The sequence below is a fragment of the Mustela putorius genome, unplaced genomic scaffold (genome assembly GCF_011764305.1).
Source record: "Mustela putorius furo isolate JIRA1106 unplaced genomic scaffold, ASM1176430v1.1 tig00000580_pilon_pilon_pilon, whole genome shotgun sequence".
Taxonomy (NCBI): Eukaryota; Metazoa; Chordata; class Mammalia; order Carnivora; family Mustelidae; genus Mustela; species Mustela putorius.
The window spans coordinates 13,684,118-13,705,532 of NW_025421423.1; the positions used below are offsets into that span (position 1 = coordinate 13,684,118).

Below are 21,415 nucleotides of genomic sequence, written 5' to 3' on the forward strand. Positions count from 1 at the left end.
CTAATTGTTCTTACTACATTTCCAGCACCTGTATTGGGCTCCCCTCCGAAGAACAGAGAATTTCAGACTTTGAAGAGCGTACGAAGATTGCAGGTTCATCAGAAAGCTTCCTCTCCAAATTTCCTCCTGTCTTCCCACCCCCGGCTGCTCCGTTCACTCTCCAGCCCCTCACAGTGACTCACGCCCCAGACCTTGTGTCTCCCGCTCCTCCCCCTCACCCCTACGCCCTGCACCACCCCACCCCTCTCCTTGGAGTTTCTTCCTCCATCTCTCCTGGTGTATATGACTTCTTCCAACCTTCTGAGACAGCGAAGTTGTGATCAGCTCTGGATTCAGTGTCCTGGTCCTCTTTGCCTCTGTCACTCCTAGTATCAGAGTGCTGGGCAAAGCCAGGGGTGTCAAGGTACAGAGGACAGGCACTCAGAATGGGAGGCAAAGTTTAGGATAGTCCAGGTAGAAGGAAGAAGGAGTCTCACTGAGGAGGCTCTTACCAAAACCAATGGGAGGCATTAAAACCACTAATGGGTAGATGGGCGTGCAGGCTTTTTGCTCTCTGAACGAGACCTCCTGTCCCTACACCACTTTGATCTCCCCTGTACTTACCAGCTGTCAAAGACAATCACTGGGGGACACATGAGGCCACGAAGTTACCTCTGAGCATTGCTCATGTTCATTATGGGATGCCTGTGTCACAAGAAAGTGTGGTGCTTATGTCCCTCCCTGCACAGAACCCCCACAAAGTTTAAAACTAGGCTGCTGGGAACACAGAGAACAAATAGGAAATTCAGAGGGAGACTTGAAAAGGTTTGACAGGTCTAAGAAGACACAAAGGCAAAGAACGGGGCCTCCGAAAATCCCCGGAGATGGCACAGTAGCAATTTCAAAATGTTGCCCAAGCATTCAGATGTTTTCTTTCAGAGTAAGAAAAATGCGTAATAAAGATTTTTTTTTTTTAAATTCTGCCATGATCTAGTATTTAGTATTCTCAGCATCTGTTCAACTTGATGGGAGAATTATCCAGCTGCTTTGTTCTCAGTTCACAGGTGGTGGGCTCTGAAAACCTAGGATGCCTGTGTGGGCACCCCCAGAAGAGTAAAGTGGCAAATCTCTGTTTCCCTGTTGGTTTGGTTAGTCTCCGCCTACCCACTGAGACCACATTCTGTGTCCGCAGTAGTTCTCAGCTCCTGGCAGCGATGTGCCTCTGTGGAGCGCGGCTTCTCCTGCTTCAGCAAATACCTCTGACACCTGGAGGGCTTGTTAAACACGGACTGGGGCCTCGTATCCAGGGCTTCTGATTCAGTAGGTCTGGCGTACGCAGCCTAAGAATCTTCTAACCTGTTGCCTGGACATGTCGCGGCTGGTCGAGGAACCCCAGTCTGAGAATCACCGACCTAGAGTAAGTAATGAGTAGGGTCTGGGCGTACCACTTAATGTTTGAAAATGGGGGAACGGACACCTGATTTATAAGCTGCAGATACCGTCACATGTGGTCCCAGGTTGTTTTGAATATTGGGGGGTGGGGTGTGTGTGCCTTTATCCAATATGCCAAATCAATGCTTTGTGGGTCTTGGTGAACCAGGGTGTCGATTCCATTCAGACTCTGCAGAGGACCCCCCCCCCCCTAAGGGGTTGAGCAAATTAAGAAGAAAATGTCAGGAGAACGGAATATCTAGGTACATTCAGACTGTGATTTCAGGGTAAGAACAAGGGATTCATTTGACCTTTGGGAGTTTTTATTGTGTGTTGGGGGGTAGCAACATCAGGACCCTGTAAGGTTTTTTTGTTTTGTTTTTGGGGTTTGGTTTTGTTTTGTTTTTACATGGCTGCATAATTTGAGATGAGATACAAAATAAAAGGCATTCCTTATTATCCTTATTTGGTCTAAAGCAGCACTTCTCAATTTCTGACTCCATCTGAATCACCTGGAGAGCTTTAAAAGTTTGGGTTCAGTTGGCCTGGGCTGGCGATTAAAAAGCACCCCAGGAGACTAACCTGCGGCAAGCTTGAGCAGCACTGCCCAGGGCTGTGGCTCCCTTCTTGGCCGCACCCACACAGGGTCCCCAGGAGTTTGCTTTTAAGATACCGGCACTTGGGCCTCATTCTCAGATATTCTGGTATTTTGTCTTCACGGGGCTCAGACATGGCTGTGAACGTGGGCGTGTCTTAGCAGCTCCCCAGGTGTTTCTAACTTGCAGCCAAGATTGAGAATTGGTAGCCTAGTGGAGAAATGTGTTTGCCTCATGGCCTGACTCTATCCGGAAAGTTCTTGAGGGCAACCTCAAAATGTAATGAATAAAAGGCCTTGAGGGGCTGAACCCGCCCATCTCATGAGTCCCAGGAGGCAGAGGGCAGTGTTGGGGGCTGAGGGAGGGGCTTTGTCTCAGGTCTCCTCTCTTCCAACCTCCTCTGGCTGACAGCAGGCCCAGCTGTTCAAGCTTTTGGGTGAACTGAGGAATGCAAAAGCTACAAGGGAGGCATGTTCTAGCTTCTATTAGCTGCACACTGAGAAAGAGCCCAAATGGACACAGGGTTATTTCTGGGAGAAGAAGCCATGATCGTCAGAAGCGTTTGCTGATTTCTGTGGTATAAATATTCCTACAGCGGCTGATTGCAAGATGCCGATGGTTTAACAACTGTTTTGCAAAATCCCTGAATATTGAATAATTGGTGAAGATCAGAAAACGGGATAACCTAGAGGTCTGGAGCTAAAGCCCCATTAACAGAGCCATCATTTGCCTGAATATGTTTGTTTTTTTTTTTTTAAAGATTTTATTTATTTGACAGAGAGAGATAACAAGTAGGCAGAGAAGCAGGCAGAGAGAGAGGGGGAAGCAGGCTCCCTGCTGAGCAGAGAGCCCGATGCTGGGCTCGATCCCAGGACCCTGAGATCATGACCTGAGCTGAAGGCATCGGCTTAACCCACTGAGCCACCCAGGTGCCCCTGCCTGAATGTTCTGAACCGGTCACGGCAGGTAGTAATCAGGGGCTCAGGACTCTGACCATCTCTTCGGATGATCGTGATACGTCCCAGAAAGCAAAACCACCCAGCCTAGGTCTAGTGCTCACTCCTGTCACCAGGGGCTGTGGCGCGGGGCAGGGGGTGCTGGGAAGACCACATACATGACACCAAAGAGCCCGTGTTGTGAACCATGGCCTTGGACATATAGTATTTCCACGGCCATTGTCAGTGTCTGACAAACCTCTGGGATCAGACAGGGACCTCAGAGTTGGGACTCACCACTTTTTCAGCAGAACCTTTGACCATTTGCTTATTCTAGATTGGATTTCTGACTTCTAGAGTTGCTGTGCAGAATGAATAGAAATGTTGAGGGCCGATGAGCTCGGAGTTTACTTCCCGGAAAGGCCTGCCTTCCGTCAGCAATCCTTACTGAGCGCCTACTATGTGTCCAATGCTGTGCACATAAGAACAAACGAAAACGGAGGTTGTCGGGATGTTTTCACTGGGATTGGGGGAGCTCTTTGCATAAGGAATGTGGGGGCAAAGCTGCTCCAAAGTCGGGCACTGTGTCCACACCTGCCTGTTAAGTGGGGCCATCCTGTGCAGGTCTCACACTCTCTTAGCATGCTTTAAAGTTTTCCCCTTAGTGTGGGAACTATGTAACTGTAGTATTCTTCTGGGCGCGAGAGAGAACGATCCAAATGGAAAGATGTTTAGGAGAAGCCACAGATGTTCCAGAACTCATCAGGGGAGGGTCAAACGGCGCTAGGAACCTGCCAGGAGACACTGAAGAAGGAACTTCCTGCAAGAACAGGAGGGCGGTTCAGTCGCCTCCGGGAAGGGTGGAGTTTCTCACTTTTGGGGGTTCGCCTTTGCCTGCAAGCACGAAGTGTGGCCACTAGGTGGCGATGGTGTCTAGGGCCAAAGCCGCCTCCCCAGCCGCGAGCCTTCCCCGGGGGAGTCAGGACATTTTCCCACTCTGAACACAAGACAGGAATCCTTTGAGATCTGACATGGAGCTACCCCAAAAACACCAAAATGGAAGCCACCACGTGTGCAATGCTATGCGGAGGCCCAATGTGGCCCTTTTACTTACACTCACATGTCGGCGGAAAGCCGACCGCCGCCAGCAGAGGGCAGCAGGCCTCTACCTGAGCCCTTCCAAGAGCCAGCGCTGGTGGGTTCCTTCGCTCCATTCCTGGCAATACTCCTTTGAGGTTCCTACTATAGTATCGTCTCCATCTTACAAAGGAGAAAACCCGCCCTCGGGGCGTCTGAATAACTTGGTGCCCGTGACAAGTCTAGGGGTGATAGGAGGATTCAAACCCAGGCCATCCTCCCGGCCAGAGCCTGTGCTCCTGCCTCCCCAACTTTCCTTCTCGAAGACTTGATTGAACAGCAAACAAACCTCCCGTCTTGGTCCTGGGCCAGCTCTGCTTTCTGTCAGACCGGTAGAGCCTGCGCTGAGCGCAGACCAGTGCCAAGAGGGAGATGGCACTACTGGGGGCTGGCAATTGGGGGTGTCGTCCAAGTCAGGGCAATTGGAGGGGGGCAGTTGCACTGACGGTCCACTAAAAGCCACTATTGTCACAAAGAGCCAATGCATGCTGAAATTCTGGTTCTTTCCAACGAGGCACCATGGTTTGCCGTCTTTATTATCACGAGTGCCTACGGAGTCCTGCATATGTTCTGGTGGGCCACAGACGTGATCGCCAGCTCTCTCTTGCCTACAGCATGTTTTCCTTGGCTCCAGCTGTCTCCGTGTACACACACACACACACACTCTCTCTCTCTCTCTCTCTCTCTGAAGAAACACTCTAGTTCTAGATGTCTGCTTCTGGACTGGGCGAGGTGAAGCTAGACTGTCGATGAAGAGACCCAAAAATTAAGTCAGTGTCTGAAGGAACATAGTTTATTTCTCTCTCACATGACAGTCCAAGGGGAGCCGTGAAAGTCCGAGGGCAGACTTATTTAAGTTGGTTTCTTTCTCATCCTGTTCCTCCATCACCCCCAGGACCTGCGGTCATAGGTATGGTCCAGCTTTAGGAAATAGTGAGATGCAGCCAAGCCACTTGCTGAAAACATGGGTGTGGCCATTCCCTGGCTTCTCCGTGGCATTGAGACAGACTGTAGACTGGCTTCTAGAGATGAGGACTAACTATTTCTAGAATTTCCACTGCCGCCACAGAAGCTGTTAAGGGAACAACCCAAAGGCAGCCTAAAGGAATAAGCTATTAAAAACGTGATTAGGGTGGTGTAGCCTCTCCCAGTCCATGGTCTACGTGTAGCGTAGCTTTTTCCAGAGTTATGACAGCACAACCTTTGGGATGACAAATAGTGACAAGGACAGATGAGAGGAACAGAGAACTAGAAAGTCCTCTGGACTCATCAGAATCTCCCTTGTCTTTTAACACAAAGAATAATGCCCACAGAGATACGACTGTGGAACATGGGGTGTTTTGACCCTTTAAGGTTGACCACATAACTGTGTTGTGCCTAAGGACCCGCTCACTCTAAGAGATGTCCACTGCAAGTAGACGGGGCTCCTAGTGCTCAGGCTCTTTGCGTGTGCACTAGTGGTGAGGTGGGACCTGGGAGACTCAGCAAAGGGTAGACCAAGAAGACTGTCCCTAAGAATGTCAGACCCCTCTGATGTGTGTCTCTCTCCCGCATTGCACTCTCCCTGGGACAAGGCTGCCTGAGCATAAAATGTTCAAAACTTGAGTCCTCGCAGCCGCAGAACATTTGAAGTAATGAACATGTAATTAACACACCTTATCTTTTCGATGCATCCTCATCATCTATTCTTAATGTCACCTAAACCCTCTGCTTGCTCAGGGCACTTGGTCCTTGACAATCAGCCTGGGGACCTGGAAAGGGAAAAGCTCATGACACGGGGGCCTAATGAGGGCTCTCGGTTGTACCTCCCTGGGTTCCATAAATATGACGAAAGAGAATTCAAGGGCTCTGCCCAACCTGTGTGTGAGGCAGCACAAAGGGTATCCTGCAGGGAATCTGTCACCTGCAGGGAAGAGAGAGGGGACACCGTAGAGCAGCTCTCCCAGGAGGAAGGCAGGTGTGAAAAGAGACGAGCACCAGAACAGAGCCGCGTGGGTGAGACCAGAGGGATGAGCTCAGAGATGGCCAGGATGGAACCAGAGGGTTTGCTGGGGAAGCGTACATGACTTTAAAGAGATTATAATTACCTGAGGTGAAATTCGCATAACTTACAATTAATCATTTTTAAAGCGAACAAGTCAGGATGCTTAGTCCATTCCCAGTGTTGAACCATTTCATCGTCTCTATTAGTTCCGAAGTGTTTCCATCCTCCCCAGCAGAAGTCCCCTCATCCGTGAACAGTCACTCCTCAGTATCCCCCCCCCCAGCTCCTCGCAACCACACATCTAATTGCTATCTCTGTGAATTGGCCAGTTATGGACATTTTGTGTAGATAAAATCATACAGTATGTGACCCTCTGGATCTGGCTTCTTTCACTTAATGTAATGGTTTCTAGGTTTGTCCCGTTTATAGCAGGTGTTAGAGCTTCTTGCTGTCTTAAGCCTGAGTGGTATTTCCACTATGTGGACAGACCACATTCTGTCTCTCTATCCGTCCATCCACTGGTGGCCACTGGAGCTCTCCCCAGCTTTCGGCTCCTTTGAGGAGTGCTGCTGTGAACAGACATAGTCATGTACTTACGTGAGTCCCCGGTTTCGGTTCTTTGGGGCACATACCTAGGAGTGGGTTTGAGGAAACTCTTGAAAATCTGGTTTAATCCCATCCATAACTTCCGTGTCAGGAGTCTGGGATTAGCAGAGGGTTGTTGGAGAGAAAGTTGAGTGAGTTCAGAGCCCCACCACCACAGAGGGGGCCGGGGGGTCTGCCTCTCCACTAGCTGAGGGAAAGGGATTTTAGGGACCCTCAAGGAGCTTGTTGTGTGTTCTCTGAAGATCAAGGAAATGGGGAAGTGGTCAGCTTCCTAACAACGTAGGAAAGAGAGCTGGCTGTGGGCATTAGAGCTCCTCCCTAGAATCCATGGGCACGAAGCGTGGTGCAGCCATGCTGTGGAGCAGAGGTGGGTTGCTCACTCAAGAGGTGCGAGGTTTCCTTAGATCCTGCGTGTAGAGCTGCCCAGAGAGGGGCTGAGCAACAGCAGAGAGTAGCTGGAGCTTCACCCTGTGCGCAGACCAGCAGCCATTTGGAGCGGGGTACATCCTCCCTCCCCTGTCAAAGGAACATCCCAGCGAGGAGAAGGTGGATCTCCAAAACCAAGAAAGGGAAAGCGTTGGCTCTCGCTCCTTCCTCCTTCCCTGCCCATCTCCGGGTGGTGTTAGTCAAGTAAGGTCTTACCTCACCTCCCTCCCTCCCAGCCACCGCCTACTCCCCGCCCTGAAGAAGATAGAAACCTCTCCAAGGAACTCAGGATGAGAAGGAGAAGCTCCAGGTAGGTGAGCCCTAGCCCAGCCCTAGCTGAGCTTCCCACCTTTCCCCTGCGGACAGAGCTACAGAGGAAGAAGTTTTCCCTTTGAATGAAAGCAGAAATTTTTTCTTTTTTTAAATGATACTGGACAGAATGTAATAAGTTCTCAACCGAAAAGGTGTTTTGTGACTTCGTGGCTGGAGTGCTTCCTATTTCTGTGAGTGATCAGAAATGCTACAAGCCCAGCTGTGAATTTCATCCATGACCATGGATTTGTTAGTTTGTTTGATTTTGTGGGGGTTTTTTGTTTGTTTTTATTTATTTGTCAGAGAGAGAGATCACAAGTAGGCAGAGAGGCAGGCAGAGAGAGAGGAGGAAGCAGGCTCCCTGCTATGTAGAGAGCCTGATGTGGGTCCCAATTCCAGGACCCTGAGATCATGATCTGAGCTGAAGGCAGAGGCTTGAACCCCTGAGCCACCCAGGCACCCTTGGATTTTGTTTTTAATAAAACTAAATAATATATTAAAACGAGAACAAACAGTACAGACCGGAGCGGTTCGGTAAGATTTGGTGTTGGCATTTTAATTCTTCGGGTTTCTGGTCACACCTGGAGAAGGGTGTGGCGTTAAGCATCGGGAGAGCCAAAATTTCTCAGGTTCGCTGAGTTGAGTGTTGCTTAGAAAGTGAATTTCTGGCTTAGACTGCCCCTCTTTCTCTGACCCCGTTTCTGTGTGCACCACTGTTTGTGGTTTATGATTCAGATGTATGACTATAGCCCACAAGGTGTGCCTGTGCAATGTGTTGGAGCTTTACTTACCCTCCTGAAGAACAAAGCGTCTGACATTCCTACGTCCCTGGCTCTTGTCGTAGCACAGAGCCTGGTATGCAGAAACTGCTCGGTCCCTGGAAACGGTGTGTTCTCTGTCCGTCTGCAGACTCCTCATGTGGTAACCTGCCACGTAACCCACTACGGTGGCCTCTCCCAAGCTTCACTGGCTGGCTTGACTCCACAAGGAGCCAATTAGAAAAAAAGGGGAGGGGGCTCTGCTCCCTTCCGAGGTGGCTTCCAAGGGACACTTTTCTTCCCTGCCCCTCTTTAGCCCAGAGTAGGAAAAGGGGACCAAAAGTGGGTAAGCAAGCTTGTCATGGTGGCACAGTCTCTCCCAAACCAGTAAGCAGTTCTCCAGCGTCTCTATACCAGTGCTTGGAACACTGACCGGGGATCTTTTTTTGCTTAAATCTAGAAGAAGAAATCTAGCACACGGGATGCATGCAGGGGACAGTCTGTGTCATGACCCATGAGATGGCATCCGAGTCACATGGAGGACTTGCTCGGACACACTGTGTGGCCTCACCCCCAGAGTGTCTGGGTCGGCAGGTCCGGGTAGGGCTGGATCCCATCTCCGACCTGTGCCCAGTGAAGCTGGTGCTGCTGGCCTGTGGGCCATGGCGCTTGGTGCTCAGCGGGGGCACCAGTGGTGACCCCAATCGCTCCAAAGTTAATCACTCTGAAATTGTTAAAGTGTTTTAAAACACTCTGAACATAACTCTTTGCCCACACTCCTCCTCCCTAGAGAAATACCACAGAAAGTGCTCTCGGGAGCATTTTGCCCGAACTGCCCCAGACTCTTGCCCGGAAGTATTTTTTCATTGTGATCATTGAGTTCGCTTTCGTCTGTGAATGGCTTCTAGCTCATCTCAAGAAGAATCCTGAAATTACAGAACTGTGCAGCCCCCAGCGACCAATATGTTTCTGGTTCCATGTACGGAGAACACACAGATGGGTTCTCGAGGCAGTCCAGAGTCCCCACGTAACTCTCCCCGGCACAGAACACAGTCGGGCCTGTGTATTGGTTAGAGGATCAATGGTCCTTCTGCTCAACTTTCTTTTTTAGACAGCTCCAGATGCAGGGGTGAATGTTCTCACCCACACAACTGGTGTGATACAATAAGCATGGGCTACAGAACAGCCCCCTCCCTGCTGCCCCTCCTTAGGAAGTCAAGTACAAGGCTGAGACCCAAAGGAGAAGGGACATGAAGATTTGAGCGCTGTGCTTGGTCCTACAGAGAAGCCTCTGTTCTGTGAGAAACTTTGAGCCTCTGGTTTGTAATCCATGTGGTCCTAAGGTAGTGGGTCTGAACGCTGACCACACGTTAGAATCACCAGGGGGAGTTTTCAAAAAGTGCCCGTGTTCCACACCAGCTGGTCTAGACAGGCGTCTGTTAAAAAAAAAAAAAAAAAAGGAGGGAGGTGAGAATTTAACAGAGAGAAATGAAAGCAAAGGCCACCAAAGGACATGTACAGCAAACAATATTGACTTTATTCATGACGGGGAAAAAAAAATGGAAACAGGACAATGGGAAAATATGGTTGGGGTTACCTGGAAGAGGCTGAAGGGAATTTTCTAGAATGCTGGACATGTTTATCTTGATCTATGCTGTGTGTGTGTATCTAGCTATGAAAATGGTGTATATCGCTAAGATATACACGAAAGATTAGTGCACTTCCCACATTCTACATGTTTTATGCTTTGATTAAAAAGTAAACTATAGATTATCAATGCTCTGGCCCTAGTCTGGAGACTGTAATTTAATTGGATAGTCTTCAAGCCCCCGATGATTCTCTCGTGCAGTCGGGGATGGGAAGCACTGTCTTCAAGAACAGGGCCCACCCAGGTACATGCCGTAGGCTGGAGGGGCCAAAGGGGGGCCCCCCTGCTCGCATGTGGGCCAACTCACCAGGGTTTGCCACAGCGAGCACTTGTTTTAAGTCTCCTTTGCATGCACACACCCTTTGGGGACTGGTGGTGATCCTTGGGTGGTCGGGGGTCTTCCCAACAATTTTGCTGGCACAGGGTAGAAGAGCTCAGCAGAGAGGAACCTGGGATCTGGGGGAAAGTCTCCCCTAGCCCTCAGATTGCAAGTGTGGCCACATGCGCAGTGGCCAGAACCTTAAAAGGAGCTAGCAAGGGTCTGGTAATGGGGGAGGATCTGGCAAGTGGAACCTCAGCCTGGCAGGGCGGGTGTCCACGACTGGGGCAGGAGCGGAGATAGGCTCTCTCAGAACCCTCTAACCAAGAAAGCACCACACTTCTTGTGAAGGAGAGCGGCGCCTGCATTGGGAAAACATATGCTAATCAGATCTCACATGGATTCGGAGGGAAAGCTCGGGCTTAAAAACACTTGAAGTGTGGGTCCGCAGAAGGTGCCGCCAGCAACTTTTCTCTTCCTTCCTCCATTTCTTGGCCAAGGCTGAGAGGCTGGCGTGCTGCCCGGCCTTGGTTATGATCCTGGACTTGAGGAATTCAGGGGGTGGATTAAAACAGCCAGGTGGTAGATTCATCAAGGAACAGACAAAGGGGAGATAAAAGGATTAAAAATACATGGTGAGTGTATTGTCTTCCCAGACAGAAGTGAATGGGAAATCTCAATGCAACCGCCCAAACCCAGAGCCAAGGAATAAAATTGAAATGCAATGTTCATTCCCTTGAATACGGTTTCTAGGAAGCGTCTTGCTCATGCGCTGGGGAAGACATGTCATCACAGCAGTCAGAAAAAAAAAAAATCAACTTCAGGAATTTATGCGCAGATGGAAAATGTGGATGTGGAGTCAGTTAGGTCTTTCTCAACAGTAAGGAGGAGACCTAAAGGAATGTTCGTGCAAAGTAGGGATAACCAATGCCTGGATGGCTGGAACGGGGTTAGGCGTTAAGAAGCAGAGTATTTCGGGGCACCTGGGTGGCTCAGTGGGTTAAAGTCCTGGGATCGAGTCCTGCATTGGGCTCTCTGCTCAGCGAGGAGCCTGCTTCCCCATCTCTCTCTCTGCCTGCCTCTCTGCCTACTTGTAATCTCTGTCTGTCAAATAAATAAATACAATCTTTAAAAAAAAGAAAGAAAGAAAGAAAGAAAGAAAGAAAAAAGAAGCAGAGTATTTCGAAAAAGTCTTAGGGTTCTCTCTGGCCTCCAGATAGAGGCACCAATTTCACCACAGTTTTCAAGTCAGAATATTTCAAGAGGATTTCCTAGCTATGATGGTGTAGAAGTAAAGGAAGGGAAGGAATCAGAAGGAAGCAGTGTAGCATAGTAGTGTTGAAAGAGAAACTGAGACATAGTAAACATTTAAAGAGTTTATTTGAGCAAAAATCTATTCAGATCCGCTAGCTGCGGACTAAAAGTGCTTAGGGGTGCCCCACCAACAGGAGCTCAGGGACAGACTTTCATACAGTAGACAGGGAAGCAATGTGAGGAAATTATTGATTGATGATAACCCAGTGCCTGGTTGGTTGTGTGCGACTGGTTGTCCTTGGATTTCAATTTTGTAACCCAGAGACATCATCGTTGGATTGGGTCTGCTTCTCTTGCGAAAGTGGTGGTGGGTCATGGGTGCAGAGACAGCTTCTGCCTGTGTGCCCAGGCCCTGGCCGGGCCAGCAGAGAGGAGATGAGACCGGGGCACCCAGGAAAGAGAGATGGAACTCTGATGGGTAGGGGGTGGGTGGGCTGGAGCTACCAGAGGGAGTCGGTCATCTCCAGGAGCCTGAGAAGCATAGGGATGAAAAGTTAGGGAATCAGGCTGAGGTGGCATGAGGGGAGACTGCCCCCTAGTGGGGACACATGGAATTGCCAGCTAATGCCAAGGACCCTCCTGTCCTTGCTCCTGCCCCCAGGAGCTATCATCACCTCATGTTCTAACTCAGCCAAGGTCATGTCTCCCAAAGGCAATGCTGAGACTGGAGCCCGGAAGACTGAAGCCGATCAGCAGCAGCACGTCGGGGGGTCCTCGCTGTGGTCGGAAGGCTGGGAGGCCCGATGTGGGTTGGTCTCTAGTGGCCAAGAACCTTCCTCTGCTAGCACCGTGGAGGGTGTGGGAAGAGGTTAGCTCCAGTCCCGCCCAGCGCAGGAGAGAGGAAATCAGAGCTGTGGGTGGTAGGACAGCCCAGACTAAGCTGAGCCCTTTGCCCGAGCACATGTGCCAGCCCATGGGTTGGTAGAAGTGCGAGTATGATTGAGCAACGGGGGCGTGGTTCTGGTCCAGTGCTGTGGCAGAAGCAGCCTTGTGGGAAGAGGAAGGACTCCAAACCAGCACGGCTCTTGCCCTCTCTCCCTTCAAACTCTCTGAGGAGAACACTTGATCCTCAACCACCACCACCACCCCCCCCCCACTGCCCCTGCCCGGTCCTGAGTATGAGAACAACTCAGTCCAGGGAAGGCCAGGCCTCTGGGGCAAAGGTGCCTCCCTGTCCGGTCAGCCGCGACGGCAGGCAGGCAGTTGGCTCTGACCTGAACTTGGTGACACTGACTTGTGTTCTTGGCTAAAAAGTTCTACCACTCAGGGATTGCCTCTTGAACTCTGGCCATTCATTCATTCATTTTTTTTGAGAGGGTACAGAGGAGGGGCAAAGGGAGAGGGAGAGAATCTTGAGCAGACTCCCCTGTGAGTGTGGAGTCTGACGCAGGGCTCCTCTCACGACCCTGAGACCACAACCTGAGCTGAAATCAAGAGGCAGCCACTTAAATGACTGAGCCACGCAGGTGCCCTGGCCTCTGGCCTTTTAAACCCTGGCTCAAGAAAAAGCAACTTCAGACAGAGGAATGTGGATCTAGAAAAGGGCTTTGTGGAAGGCTTACAGTTAGGGGAGTGACCCGTGCCATGTCTTGCCTCTCAAGGTCTGTAACTTCCCAGCACCCGGGCTCTCCTTTTCTTCTTAGTCAGGGTCCTGCTCTTCAGTGTCCGATTGGAAAAATCCTTAGAGACTTTTCAATTAAGTGAATTATGCATTTTCAGGATTCATTCTGGACCCTGTCTTCTCTCCACACTGGGTAGAGGTCTACTGGCCTTGCCTCGTCCTTTTCAGGACCTCCACATGCTCACACCACCATATGTAATTCATATTCAGCCCAGAACTTTGGTCTCAGGTGTCCACTGGCCCATTTGATATCTGCATCTGTGTGTCTCACGAACATCTCAAACTCAGGATCCTTCAAATGGAACCTCTACTCTTCCTTCAGTAAATCCTAATGACTCTAGCTCCAAAATACATATGCAATGTACCCACTTTTCCCCCATCTCTTCGGCTCCTACTCGTGCTTGAAATAACAGCATCTTTCCCACTGAACTTGCCTTGGCCATTTTTCCCCTGGTGTTGCCTCTTAATGTGACCCTCAACTCATTCTCTCTGAATGATCAGAGTAATCTGGTTAAACTACAAATTAAATCATTGTAGTCTCATATGTAACTCTCTTCATGGCTACTCCTTGTATTCAGAATGAAATCTGTCTGACCCCCATCTGCCGTGCTAGCCATTAGTACTGCTCACCCGTGTCTTCCAATTTTTCCCTCCTTCCAGGAAAATGGGACGATTTCATGTCCCTGAAGTGAAGATAGGACTGTGAGACTTGCTTTGGGCAATGAAATGTAAGTAGAAGTGATTTGAAAGCTGGAACCTGACCATTAGTGAGCACACTCTCTCCTCGTGCTCCAGCGATTAGGGAAACCAGTGTTGATATTGTAGGGATTTGGGAAGTTCGCCCAAATACTCGTTGACTTTTTGTGAGTCACAACAATCTCATGTTGTGAGATTGGAGGGTTTGTTTCTGCAGCAAAACACAGTCTATCCTGACTAACGCATTGTAGAAAGAGAGGTTGCATGTGGCGGTCCTCTTCAAAACAAAGCAAAGGACAAAGGTTTTTCAGAAAATGTCCTGGTTTTCATTAGACTAAAAAAAAATAATAATAATAAAATAAATGAACAATGGCTCTATTGATTATTCCCAGAAATCCAATCCCCAAATTGGAGTGGATTTCTGGGTGATCCAAGAAGCAGGCACACATGGATTTTTGCCAAGTAATGACACACCTAGTTAACAGCTCTGGGTGTAGATAGACAAGACTGGATCACTGTTGGGGCAAAAAGAGGAAAATACAAGTGAAACTTTACAGAGAGATTATCTGATATGAGGGAAAGGCACCTTTGGTGTGTTTAAGTATCATTACTAAAGTTAAACATTAACCAGGAGAGACCTACTTTCTTCCCATAACCCAAGCAGTAACACCTGCTTCCCTTTGTTTTAAGTTTAACATATCCCAGGAAGGATCTGAGGGCTTCAAATTCAGCTGAAAAGGAAGGAGTTTGTGGGGCATATGTATTTTCCAAGCAGGAGCATTTCCTTGTCTCCTGCTCAGGCTCCTCTTACCACATTTCTTCAGTGACTGGCCTGGCAGTGTTTAATAACTTAATTAGGAGAGAGAAAGTGAGACAGACAGAGAGAGAGCGAGAGAAAGGGAGGGAAGGTGAGATAACAGATAAGTGAGATGGACGGATGGATAGAAGGAAGGCAGGCAGGCAGGTAGGTAGGAAGGCAAGAGCAGAGGGGAGGAAGGAAGGAAATATACCTGTGATGACATTGGAACGTGTAGTCTCAGTGAGAGGGGAGAGATGGCCAACCTTCCTGAACATGTCTTAAACACACAAAACAGTAGAGTTTTTCTTTCAACCCACAGTGACCATACTTAGGGAGCCTCCGCTGAAATGGTATGGTCACTACCAAGGACTTCTCAGTGAGCTGGCCTCCAGACACAGTAAGCAGAAAAAGGCAATTCTCAGAGCTCATCTCCAGATCATGTAAGAAATCATCAGAACATTTTGAAAACAAGGCTGCTCACACTCGTTGACTCCTGTGCTCCTGCTAAGGCATTCCTATGGCTAGGGTGCCAGTATCACATTCCCAAATTCCCATTTCTAGGGACAGAGAAGATGCCTATGGGGCCTTCCCAAGGAATCGGCATCTAGGGCTCCAGTCATGTCTTCATATACAAGCACAGTGGGGCCACCCTGATCAGATACACTCTTTCATCCTAGACTGTGTGAGATCTGGCCTAGGCAATCTCTTCTTTTCTGAAGGACAAGACCATGCCACCATGAAGTTCAAAATCCCTACCACTGAGTTAGTCTGGTTCTTGCTCCTAGCTAGAGGCCCGACTCATGGCTCTGCCTCCTGGGTTCTTGGATGAGGCCATCCATAGTTTCAACGTTGAGACATTTGGATGAGTAGGAAGCTTTAGGCTGGGCCATACAAGCCCAGGTTCCTGGCGGTTTGAGAGATCCTGGGCGTTTTCCTCTGGGGAAATGGATAGTGAGCTGGCTTTCCAGACCTGTGTGGGTTCTTCTTGGAAAGAGGGTGCCAAACGTCCAATTTCAAGCCAGATCCCTCTGCCTTTGTCTGGGCATTGCTCACCGGACATTCACACTGGGCTGTTGGTAGGTTGGTGGACCCTTGCTGGGTCATCGGATTGTTTTCAAACAGACCTGGGTCTCCTTCCTGAGGGAGTCTTTGTTTGGACCCCATGAGCTTGTTCTTGTGTTTTACTGGAAGACTGATTTCCTGGTGGAAGGTTTGAACGCAGCGGTACATCTCCAGGTGTGCGTGCCATGGAGATTCAGGGCCCCGAAGACAGCCTCCGTTGGCCTCCTCCAGCATCCCCTCAGCCTCCAGATCTGCCTCTTCTAGGGATACTGAATGTCTTCTCTCCTTGTTAATCCAAACAGGACTGACCATGGACTCAGCCGGAGCAGGCGTGTGTCCTCCTGGCAAAGCAAGGCACAAGCAGGGTCACCACTGGTAGGTACATGGCAGCGCTCATTCTGGCGGTCTCAGAGGTCTCGAGCCATGGGAATATTATCCCAAATATGTATTTACACATAGACGTGAGTCACACGCGATCCCACTGTACCTGCTCCCACCTGTCCCCTCCCTTCCCTGCCCACACACTCACACCCACACAAACCCTCTCTAACACATACACACACTTATGCACATGTACTCATTCATTCAACAAGTATTTATTGAGCACTTATTACATGCCAAGCATCATTCATTCTAGGTTCAGGGAATACGGCAGCAAACGAGACAAAATCCACATCTTCACGGATAGGTTCTAGTGGGCTAGGAAAACGCTAAGCAAAGGAATGTGTTACAAGAAAATTGCAGGGGGGAACCGATGCTATGACAAAAATCTGAAGCAGAACAGAGTTTAATAATCGACTCCAGTTCCTAACTGCAGTGAGGGGGTGACCCCAGGGCAGAGCTAGGGAACGAGTGTTCAGATTGGAAGAATGGAACAGAGTCACAGGCACTGGCCAGTGGAAAAGATTACTCTTCACCTACAGGGTTTTCTGTTCTGGGATTCCCATAATGGGTTTACAGCCCAAGGTGCAGGAGGGAGAAGCGGTATTTCAAAGCAGCTCCTTTTGGAGGTCTGGAGCCTCGCCTTCTCCCACCCCTCGGACACTGATCTGGGAACACAGTTACAGCAGCTCCGGCTTCTCTGAACTGGCTGCAGGGATGGTGGTCCAGACCGGTGTCTCTTATTCTCGGGCACCTGTTTTTACCACCTTGTGGCCCACGACAGTTTATCATCAACCCTTGGTGGCAGTGACAGAAAGGGGTTCCAAAGAGAGTTGGTCTATTGCCTCTGGATCGTGAGTGGGGCTCCCTTGAGCCTCGTGGCACTTGTCCCTGCCGGAGGCCCTGGATGGGACAGGTGCGCGCAGGAGGGGAGAGACGGTGCTGAGGTATGAAGGCAGAAGGAAGCCCCTAGAGCTCCGGGTCTGGGAGTCTGCAGGAAACAGGACTGGTGGGGCCATCTCTGCAAACCGCAGAGGGACTGAATGTGTTCCCACTTCAGGACTACCTGATTTTTCTGGACATAGACGCCCTGACTAAAAGTCCCGAATGCTGTGTACTTATTTGGGAAGAGGGGAAGAGGGCATGTGATAGGAGAACCTTGGAACTAGTATCCTCTCCATTATGTCCGGGCAGATGGGCAGGACTTGGTTGTAGAAAGGAGCCTCCTTCCTTGTCAGTCCCAGTTCGGGGGCCACAGAGGACAAGGAAAAAGACCAAGTGGAGGGTACACCTGGACCCCGACCCCAAACAGATCCTGCTGAGTGGCTGACTTCACCTGGGAGTCAGAAGTCTTCCCTGACAAATCAGAGTCTGGTCCGACCAGCCTTCTGGCATTAACCTGGCCAAACTGATCAGTGAGGATAGCTGGGCGGGGGGTGGGGGGGGAGCACACTGAGTTACAGAGTGTGGGAGAAAGACCCAGAGGGTTGGGTTGGAGCAGGGGCATGTCGAGTTGGCCTGTCTTTGCAATGTGCGTCCGAATTCTGAGTCTGCTGAGCCTGGTACTCTCTTGCTTTGATGAGTGGTTTAATTTCTTGTTTGCTGAATGACTGAATTAATAAACATGTTCGGGGATGGACTAGACCTTTAGGAACCTTTTGGTGTCCACCCTGCAGTGATGGGGAGTGTCTGGCTGTGCCAGTTCAGTTCACACAGAACAGCCCCAGGAATGGGAGCTGGGCACCCTCCACTCCGTGGGACCACTGTTATCTCCACAGGGCAGCACACTTCCTTCCAGATGGTGATGTCCCTCTGGCCCCTGATGCCTTCCCAGCTGGCCTAGCATTGGGTGGGCCGCTCAGGGAGTCCTGAAGAAACCCTCAGGCACAGCATTGCTCTTCCCACCTCCCTCCACCCATTCATTCCTCTGTTAGAGAGAAGGGCTGGGGTGGAGCCTTATGCTCCTAACTTATCCAGGAACAAAATCTGAGTTCCCAGAGGGAAGAGGCATTCTCTCCTTGAGTCTTCTGTATCTCATGCCTCCTTAGAAGTTGTTTGAGACCATGATAAGTAAGCTCCATGAGTCTGGGTCCCTGAGCGCCACATGTCCTCTGGCCCATGGCAGACTGTTGGGAGCACCATGTCTGCTCTCTCCAGGGCCAGTTTCTCTGCTTTGCAGGAGGCGAGACCCAGCCAGGAAGTGCTCCCATCACCCCCCCCCCCCACCTGGCCCAGCAGGGGGCCGAGCCACCTCCACCAGGCAGAACAGTCTGGCAAGGTGAGAACCTAAGAGTGGAGGCCGGATACAGCAGGCGGCTGGCTAATGCCTGGCTGAGGCCCCTGCAGGGGAACTGAGCCAAGCAGAGCTGCCCAGAACTGGCCTCCTGCTGGGCTCTGCTGGCTTGCCTGCTCTTTCCCACCAGGAGGACCCACAGAGCCCCCACCGGCCCTGGCCGCAGCCCACCACCCATCGTGCCCATAGCCAGGCCCTCCTCCCTCCGCTTTTGGCTTTTGTCCCAGCACCTGCCCAGCCCTACCTGTCGGGAGCACCACCAGGTAGGCCCGCGCCCTCTGCTGCCTTCGCAAGCCTTCGTACTGGGCTCGCAGGACCTGGATGCTGAGTGGGGGCTCTTTCCCCGGGGCCTGAGGGCCCGAGCCCTCCGCCATGAAGCAAGACTCCAGCTGCCAGAAATGCGGCAGGGCAGGGCAGAAACAGGGCCACCCCTTCATCTGGATCCGGGAGAAAAACAAACAGTGATGGGCGGGGCGAGGGAGGGGGAGAGAAGGAGCGGTGGGGGGCGGGGGGGGGGGGAGAGAAGCGGTGGGGGGCGGGGGGCGGGGAGAAGGAGCGGTAGGGGGGGTGAGGAGGGCAGGTGGAAAGGGGGGGAGGGGAAGAGGAGGGGGGAGGAAAAGGTAAGGGAGGTGAAGGGAGATGGAGGGGAGAGGAGGGCAGGGGAAGTGGAAGGCGGGAAAGGAGTGGAGCTAAGGGGAGGGGAGGAGGAGGTGGGGAGCCTTGGGGGGGGAGGGGGGGAGCAGGAGAGGGGAAGCGGGGAGGAAAAGAAGGAGTCAGAGGGAAGAGGGGAGAGGGGAAAAAAGGGGTCCCCACGAGGAAAGGAAGGAACAGAGGAGGAAGCTGGTAGGGCCAAGGGGGCTAACGGGATGAGAGAGGAGGGAAAGATGGGGGCAGGTGCCGGCAGGGCAGCGGGGAGGAGGGACCTGGAGCGAGATGGAGGGGCGTGGGGTGAGGGAGGAGGAGGGGAGAAAGAGCAAGGCACGCACAGCTGCTCTGAGCCCTTCTGGGTGCCCAGGGAGGCCCCGTGCTCCAGGTCCTTCACTGCTGGATCCCAGTGTTCAGAGTCTAAAGCCCAGAGTTCCTGCGCAGTGTCCCGCGTCCCCCCTGAGCGGGGAGCTGATGCTGGGCTGGGCCAGGCGCCTGCTCAGCTCACACCTCTTGGACTGAGACCTGGAATCTCATGGGCAAACCTGTTCGTTTGGTTTCGATGGAAAAGGAGCACCCTCTGCAGCCTCACAAAGCTGTGCCTCACAGTGCGCTTCAGCCATGCCCCTGGGAACCCCAGCAGCAAAGGTGCCCCCCCCATCTCCACTCACCCAGCACACACATCCCAGGAGGAAGCCCGGCCCCAAACCTTGCCCTGGGGACAGAGGCAGGGGAGCCCTGTCCTCTGGCCAGCCGCAGCTCTCTGACATTTGCACCAGCCTGCTCCGACTCCGCTTTCTCCAGCCAAGCAGGGAGCTGGTGTTTCTCTTACCCGCAGCGAGGCGCGCCCTCACCCCTGCTGTCCAGCCCCACCAATTCTATATCCCCTTGGAATCCTAGACTCTCTCTCCCCTGCGCCAGCTTGGATCCATCCTTGTGCCTTTCGGTCAGCGAAGTCCCTGTCTATCTTGTCCTAACATGAGGCTTGCAGAGAACCAAATTTCCCAACACACCTACGGAGGCTGTGGAAAGGGTAGCAGCTGAATTCTAGAGCCGTTCTGGAGCCGAAATGCATGGGGTCTAGTTACCAGGAGTGGGAGTGAGAGATGGACAGGAAGTCTCCACTGGGCAGTGTGTTTTCGAGGGCTGCTCTAATGGAGTGCCACAGACTGGGAACATAAAGGACAGAAATGTATTGTCTTAGAATTCTGGAGACTAGGAGTCCGCGGTCTCCCTGTGTGCCTGTCTCCATGTCCAGATTTCCCCTTTCATGAGGACAACAGTGATGTTGGATTAGGGCCCACTCTAATGACCTCATCTTAACTAATTATATCTGCAATGACCCTATTTCCAAAATACGGTCACATTCAAATGTCCTGGGGCTAGAACTTCAACGTATGAATTTGGGGGCGGGGGGACACAATTTAACCCATATCAGGTAGATGAATGGTAGTTCTGGTCACAGAGCTGGGCCCAGGAAAGGAGCAGACTAGGGTGTGGGAGAGGAGAAGGGGTGTGTTTCAGTTGTTGTGTTAGGGATGCCTGTGGTTTTGGATCCTCAGGAGGGGCTCAGCAGCTTGGCGGAGACGTGCAAATGTTGTCTTTAGTGAAAATGATACAGTTGGCTCTCAGAAAAGTTGGCTCGTGCTCTGAATATTCACGTATAGGTTTTTCTTTGAGTACTTGTCTGCAGTTCTTCTGGTGACTCTTCCCAGGAGCAGAATTGCTGAGTCATACAGTTGTTGCCTGTTGTTTTCATTGCAAAACTCCCTTGGCTGTAAGTATATTGCATTCTGAGGATATTTTAAAAATGTTTGCATTGTCTGCTTTGGTTTTTCAGTTGATACGCCAAGAACTCTGCCCTAGAGCAGGCCAGCCTTTGCAAGTTGGTGTGTTTGGTGTTTTGGAAAGGGGATCACCATTTATAATTCCTCATCATGCCGTGACAAAATAACTCCCTGTCTAAACCAGGAACTGTCTGACCTTCTTTTTCTAGCACTATTATGTCAAATGAATGAAAAGTCCAGGATAAAAATGTGCAAAAGTTTTCCCAAATTTGTTTTGCGGTGGCCTACCGGAATCATTACCTGTGCAATTAGAACTTTATATGATGACTGTGCAATCTTATTAAGTGAGGTGAGTAGGCACTGTGGTGACCAGGTTCCGGAGTCTCCCGCTAGAACACCTGGGTTTTCATCCTGGCTGTGCCACTTACGGGTTGTGAAATCTGTTTTCTTAATCGTCCCAGTTTCCCCATCTGTAAAATGGGCCAATAATAGTTATGCATAACTATTTACCATCTGTAAAATGGGGTTAATAATAGTACCTTTATGAGGGTATGAAGTCCTTAGAACAGTGGTGGTGTGAGGTCAGTGCTATAAGAACTTGTTGGAGACAAACTGACAGATTGGTTCAGGTAATTACATACCTTAAATTACGATTATAAGTTAATAGTGCAAGTTCTTCTCAAGGA

At 50.8% G+C, this 21,415-nt stretch overlaps 1 protein-coding gene across 1 annotated transcript; it reads right to left on the minus strand.

Annotated features, from left to right (window-relative positions):
• Nucleotides 1-12,841: 12,841 nt before the first annotated feature.
• CUNH9orf152 (chromosome unknown C9orf152 homolog) lies at nucleotides 12,842-19,453 on the minus strand. Its single transcript, XM_004747778.3, has 3 exons — nucleotides 19,284-19,453; nucleotides 18,542-18,734; nucleotides 12,842-15,964 (listed from the first exon to the last, which is right to left on the minus strand). The coding sequence occupies exons 2-3, from the start codon at nucleotides 18,732-18,734 to the stop codon at nucleotides 15,438-15,440; spliced, it is 720 nt and encodes a 239-aa protein (XP_004747835.1). The 5' UTR covers nucleotides 19,284-19,453; the 3' UTR covers nucleotides 12,842-15,437.
• Nucleotides 19,454-21,415: the final 1,962 nt, after the last annotated feature.